Genomic DNA, 7,302 nt, shown 5'->3' with positions numbered 1-7,302 from the left:
TCATAGCTAAATTATACATGACATTAATTCAAAATATGTTTGACATTAAAGCAGCATTTCTCAAAATGTGGTTTTTGTACTACTCAGGTTATATAGGCTGAGTTTAGGTACTCTTTTGAAAAGCAATTTTGATTTTGTGGTATTATATTTACTTTAAAGTTCACTTAAAAATGTAACTAGTATATGCATCATACTTTGGATTTCATGATAATTTGGGTTAGGATAAGAATAAATAAAAATTAACCCAACTTAAAGAAAAAAATGGGCATATAACAGTCCAGGCAGTACTTGAATATAGAAAAGAGATGAAGCTGGTTGTCAAATGAGAGTTTGAGAAATGTTGCTTCAAGACAGTTATAACTTATTGCTGTACATTTCAAATACTTCTCATTCAATTTAGAGTGGGATTAATTTCTATTGGATGTAGGCCTATAATTTACTAGGTAGGACAAGTATAACAGGAATAAAATAATTATAGATTCAGTGTCTTAAGAGTAGATAAATGACACAAGAGAGATGTCATCTACTAGACAATATAACAAGCACTTTAGAGTTATTATACAAAACATTCTATTCACATACATGAAATTGCTTACTGTTACGTTTATCATATTCTAAGAATTCTAGTAGCAAAAATCACCCCCTTAGTAGAACTTTTTACTTTCATTTAATACTAAAATTGACAAGTAACATAATATTTCTAGGAAAACGTTTAAATGAAACCAGTTTTATTATATGGACATAAAATCATATTTTGAAAAATTTATGGGAACAAAAAATTCTTAAGCAGCCTTTTTTTTTTTGTGGAATGTAACATATTCTTTTTATTATTACCTTAATGCCCTGTTTAGATATTTCTTAGAATGTGGAAGAATCATGGCCGGGTGCAGTGGCTCAAGCCTATAATCCTACTACTCTGGGAGGCTGAAGAGGGAGGACTGCTTGAGCTCGGGAGTTGGAGACCAGCCTGAGCAAGAGCAAGACCCCATCTCTGCCAAAAATAGAAAAAAAACAGCTGGGCGTGGTGGCATGTGCCTGTAGTCCCAGCTACTCAGGAGGCTGAGGCAAAAGGATTGCTTGAGCCCAGGAGTTTGAGGTTGCTAGGCTGATGCCATGGCACTCTAGCCTGGGTGACAGAGAGAGATTCTGTCTCGAAAAAAAAAAAAAAGAATGTGGAAGAGTCAATTGCACATCAGTATATGCTGCTATATAATATGGAAAGTATGCAAAGGCCCAGAAGAAGAAAAAGTCACTAATTTTTTAGAGAGGAAAACATTGGAGGAGTGAGGGAAGACAGATGTGAGAGAAAAAGAAGAAGAAGATGATGATAATGTAAGAAATCTGTGATATTTCTGAGGGAAAGATGCAGTTTTTGCATCACCTAACAGAAACACAGTGCTAGCCTGGAGCACTTAGCAAAATTGTTGCAAAGTAGACTAAATAGATACCAAGATAACCACTGGGCCCTGGAAAAATGCCCAGCACTTTTGTGCCCTCAAATGGCTGACTCAGACCAGCCCTGACTGCTTTAGAGCTGCTTTGGTTATCCTATAGTGCCCTTCAGCTAATTATAATAATAAAATCCCCGCCTAGTGAAAAACTGCAATGTTATTAACATAACATGAGTTTCATGCCAGTGTATGACGATAGTACTGTGCCACCTGTGATTTGTTTCACTGTGAAGAAGCAAAGATACAATGTAAAAACTTTACATTACTCATTAGGGAAGGATTTAAAGCAACCCCACAGGGTGGGCAGATGTGGATTTTGTATATTAGAAAGTTCCTGTTCAAGAAATTCCTTTACCACACAACAGCAAGAGCCCTTGTAAGTAACCTCTAATAAACTAATCTAACTCATCAAACTGGACTTGACTGGGTCATTCTTTGATCTCTCAGCTCCCTCTCACTTTATGGGTGGTTTTTCTACCCTGTCCTGGGATTTTTCAGGAAACAATTTCTGATTCTGATTTTGTGTCTCAGAGGAAGAGAGAGCAGCCTTTGCCACTTAAGAGTGGCCTCAGAATCTATCTCATCTATGATAGGAATCTAGAGACCTCCTCTGTACTTCCCTGTATGGATGGAGATTGAAGTTAAACATAAGGTCTTTAAGATGAAATTCAAATGCAGATTTCGGATATTGTCAACTTCCAAGAGGAATGTGATATACAGTCAAAAGATCTGGAATTTAGTGTGGTAAGATAACTTGATATCTGAATTATTGAATTAATATTGCTAGAGATTATTTGAGTAAACTTGTATATAGCTATGTTAAGGGAGCACAATCTATGACAACTAGGGGTAGAAGATTCAGTCAATTTTGTGAACAGTATTCCTTTATAGAATACACATATGACCATACTCATAAAAATTTTATCTGGTTACTTTCATGACGGTAATCACTAACTAAGACTTAACACATTCGCTTTTTTCATTTATCAAAAATCTAAATGCAACATAATAAAAGGTATCATACTTAATAAGACTGTGTACATCCAAGGACAATAAAAAACAACACTTCTAAATTGTTCAGTTTGTCTCAGAGATATTGTTATGTATAATGTCATTTCATCTTCAGAATTTTTTTACAAGCAGGTCTTACTATTTCCCTGATTTATATAGGCAGAAACTGGAATCAGACATGAGAAGTACCATGGTCAATGACACGCCAAAATCAATGAATCAGAACTAAATTTTGATTGTGTGACAATTTCCATGACTTCCCAATATAATTCATCAATTTCTGTGATTTCATATGTACTAACATTTATTGATCAGGAAAAATGGTAATAAACAATGATTTAAAAAAACCTTAGTTCAAAAATAGATCAGAGGTATTAATATTAAGTGGAAACATTTAGTAGGTGTTTACTATATGCCAAAGATTATGTAAAAACACTTTAGACACATAATTTCACATATTCCTCAGGCCAACCCATTGAATGAAGTACGGTTTTATTTAATAAAGGAAGATTTTCACTGCAAAAATTAGATTGCTTAATATGTACAAGTCAATGTAGAACTTCAATTCAAGACTACTTCATGTTCTCTGACAAAAGCTTTGTTTCTGTCCTAAGTTTTATTATATATACATTTAAACATTACAATTAAATATACAACATGAATTCAATAAAGTGGTTTATAATATGTATACCCCATACATCTCAAGAAGATTCCAAATTAATGTGCTAAAATTAAGCTGTCAATTTAATAAATTTTTAGATAGCCTAGGATTGTACAACAATGATATTTTAAGGGAAATATCACAAATAATACTCTGGTTATCACTAAAATAAATTTCCTAAAATTTTCAAATAAACTGATAATAAATTTGTGATCTTCAAATTTTTCTGATGTGGGCATTTAATGGTTTAAACTTCCCTCTAAGCAGTCCTTTCACTGTATCGCAGAAGTTTTGATACGTTATGTCACTAATTATCTGTTTACTGATGATATAATCTAATACCTAAAAACCCTAAGGAGTCCTACAAATGATTCCTAGATTTGATAAATGAATACAAAAAAGTCCCATGTTACAAAAGCAAAGAACATAAATCAGTAGCATTTCCATATAACAATAACATTGAAGCTAAGAACCAAATCAAAAACTCAATCTTATTTGCAATAGCTTCAAAAAACAAACAAACAAAAAAAGCTAGGAATATATTTAACCAAGGAGGTGAAAGATGACAACATTGATGAAGGAAATCATAGATGACACACACACAAATGGAAAAATATCTCATCCTGGTGGATTGGAAGAATCAATATTATTAAAATGACTGTATTTCCCAAAGCAATCTATAGATTCAATGCAATTCCTCTCAAAACCCCAACATCATTTTTAACAGAACTAGAAAAAATTCCTAAAATTCATATGGAACCAAAAAAGAGCCTGGATAGCCAAAGCAATTCTAAGCAAAAAGGACAAAACTGGAGGCATCATATTACCTGTTTTCAAATAATATTGCAAGGCTATAGGAACCAAAACAGCATGGTACTGGCATAAAAGCAGACACATAGATTAATGAACAGAACAGAGAACCAAGAAATAAAGCCATATTACCTACAATGAATTGATCTTCAACAAAGCAGACAAAAACATACACTGGGAAAAGGACATCCTGTTCAACAAATGGTGCTGGGAACATTGCATAGCCATATGTAGAAAAATGAAACTATATCACTATGTCTCAGCATATATAAAAATTAACTCAGGATGTATTAAAGACTTACTAGTAAGGCCTGAAACCATATAAATTCAAGAATAAAACCTAGGAAAAACTCTTCTGTACATTAGCCTAGACTAAGAATTTATGACTAAGACATCAAAAGCAAATGCAACAGAACAAAAATATACAAATGGCACTTAATTAAACTAAAAAAAGTTTATGCAGAGTAAAAGAAATAATCAACAGAATAAATAAACAACCTACAGCATGGGAGAAAATATTCACAAACTATCCATCTGAAAAAGGACTAATATCCAATATCTACCAGGAACTCAAATAATTCAGCAAGAATAAAAGAAATAATCTCATTAAAAGTGGGCAAAGGACATGAAACAACATTTTTGAAAAGAATATATACAAATGGCCAAAAAACATATTAAAAAATGTTCAACATCACTAATCATCAGAGAAATGCAAATTAAAACCACAATGAGATACTATCTGACTTCAGTCAGAATGCCAATATTAAAGAGTCAAAAAACAATAGATTTTGACATGGATGTGCAGAAAAGGGAACGCTTACGTGCTATTAGTGGGAATATAAATTAGTACAACCCCAATGGAAAATAGTGTGGAGATTTCTAACAGAAATAAAAGTAGATTTACTATTCCATCCAACAGTCCCACTACTGAGTACCTACCTGTAGGAAAAGAAGTCATTATATCAAAAAGACACCTGCATTTGTATCTTTATCACAGCACAATTTACAATAGCAAGGATATGGAATCAATCTAAGTGTCCACAGACTAAGGCATGGATAAAGAAAATATATATACATGGTATATACATTTTATACACACATCATGGGATACTACTCAGCTATAAAATAAGAATGAAATAATGTCTTTAGCAGTGACATGGATGGAACTAGAGGTCATTATCCTAAGTAAAGTAACTCAGTAATGGAAAATTAAATACTATATGTTCTCACTTATAAGTGGGATCTAAACTATTGGTTAGCATCATCATACAGAGTGCAATAATAGATATTTGATAGTCCAAAGGTGGGAGGTTTGGAGGGGAGTGAGGGATGAAAAATTACCTACTGAGTAGAATGTAAACTATTTGGATTATGGGTAAACTAAAAGCCCAGATCACTATACGATGTACCCATATAACAATATGGCATTATTGTCCACTAAATATATTGAAATTTTAAAAAATATAATAATTAAACATTGGAAACTAACTCAGTAAAATAGAGAACAAAATATTTTCCCAAAATAACATTGTGTACTGGAAAACATTTCTAAACAAGTGGATATGGTTATATGTATATATGAAATTTATCTGAAGCATTTTTAAGAGAGGGGAGACAAGATGGCAGACAAGAAAAACTGCCAGCCAGAGTGTCTCTGCAAGAAACAAAGATTTTAGATGAAAGTGAAAAAAACAAACAGGCAGACAAATGTAGATTGGATGAGGGTCAGAAGGAAGGGTGCCTGAAGCTACAGGAGATGCCATAGGAAGAAATTGTGGATCACAACTGGAAGGAGAAAGGCATTGGCAGGGTATAAACCCTGAGAGGTTTGGAGACCAGCAACAAGGGTAGATGGAGTGGTTACATTTCCTCTCCCTTGCATCTCAGACTTCTCATGGGCTCCTGAGCTACTGGAGAGACCTACTAACATGAGACCACAGACAGCTGCCTCCAGTGAGTGGTGAGCCTCTTGCAGACAGGGCACCAGGCTCCCAGCTCCCTCAGGGCAACTCCTACCCCACTGACCTGAGCCAATTGGGAGGCACCATATTGCTTCATTCTCCCCATCCTCTCTGCTACCTGGGGCTGCTGAGATAGACAACTTAGCCACCACACAGAGGCATCCCCAGGGAATGGGACTTTTCCTTTTTGGGTCCTGCAGCATACTCTGGGGTACTGTGACTGTGAGCTCCCTACCCACCAGCCTTCCCAGGTGCTGCGTGCCTGGTGACTCTAGCAGAGCGGAGCAAATTCCGAGGTGGAGAGACATTGATCCAGCATGGGCATCATTGGGGTAACTTGAGACCAGCATTCTTCTTCCTGGCAGGGTCAGGTATTGATCTGGGGCCCAGAGGACTTGCCTACAGGCCAGATCCTATACACCGAGGTCTTGATTGCATTGCCTAGGGGCACAGAAGGGATATTTGTGAACTAGTCTACTGAGGTGTGTGTGCACTCAGGGCATAACAGAGTGGGTCTGAGCTATAGCATGCTTGAGGGACAACCCTCCTCCCATGGGAGGGCTGCACTTCCAGTTTAGGTTGCGATCCTGGGCAGGGAAACTCCTGGCTTACATCACAGCCAGGGGACATCCACTGGCTTGAGGGACTGCCTGTTGGTAGAGGTCCGGGAGAAACTGCGGAATAGGGCAGGTGAAAAGGAGTGGGGCCTATTCCAGACTGCCAGATTGTGGGGCTCAGACAGCCCCACCCCCACACCCAGACTTTTAGGTTGACTGGAGCCCTTTCAGCCCCTTCCTGGCAGGTTTGTCCAGAAGCAGAGGACAGACCTTTGACTCCTGGTAACAGCATTAATGGAGGTTGAGGGCAGGCTCACCCAACTCAGCCCCACCCAGCCTCACTCCTCTACCTACCCCTACTGAGGTGGAGAAAAGGACACACCTGGAAGTCACAGGGCCCCACACTAGAGTGCCTCTCCAAATGAACTAGAGCTGGTTACAGGACCCCAACACAATATTGCAGCTTACTCCTCCAAGCAAGTACCCCCTACTGACAGGGAGGTCAACTTCCATGCCCTTTTACTGCATTTACTGACTCATCATACAGGGTGTGGTGGAATCGCAGCTGCAAACACTACCTGCTGTCTCAGAGACTAAACTGGGCATGTCATTATCTAATAAAAATCTAAAGGTAAGACGTAACAGCTGATCCAGATGGGAAGGAATCAGTGAAAGAATTCTGGAAATATGAAGGATCAGACTGAAAGCACACCCTCAAAGGGGAGCACCACCTCTCTAGCAATGGACATCAACCAAATTTAGAACACTAAAATGACAGAAGCAGAATTTTGAACATGGATTTTAAGAAAAATCAATGATATGCAAGAGAAAATGGATACTCAACACAAAGA

At 37.0% G+C, this 7,302-nt stretch overlaps 1 protein-coding gene across 1 annotated transcript in view; it reads right to left on the bottom strand.

The window, feature by feature from the left end:
* LOC105824371 (neural cell adhesion molecule 2-like) overlaps nucleotides 1–7,302 on the bottom strand; it is a gene marked incomplete at both ends in the record, with an annotated part of 241,722 nt that overhangs the window by 219,262 nt on the left and 15,158 nt on the right. Inside the window, one exon of the mRNA XM_012661793.1 lies at nucleotides 6,507–6,568. Within this exon, the coding sequence (XP_012517247.1) occupies nucleotides 6,507–6,568 (62 nt within the window). The remainder of the gene's footprint in view (nucleotides 1–6,506; nucleotides 6,569–7,302) is intronic.

This window comes from Propithecus coquereli, unplaced genomic scaffold (assembly GCF_000956105.1).
Source record: "Propithecus coquereli isolate 6110/MARCELLA unplaced genomic scaffold, Pcoq_1.0 Scaffold732, whole genome shotgun sequence".
Taxonomy (NCBI): domain Eukaryota; kingdom Metazoa; phylum Chordata; class Mammalia; order Primates; family Indriidae; genus Propithecus; species Propithecus coquereli.
Note: the sequence above shows the minus strand (reverse complement) of the source record. Positions and strands in the feature narration are given on the sequence as shown.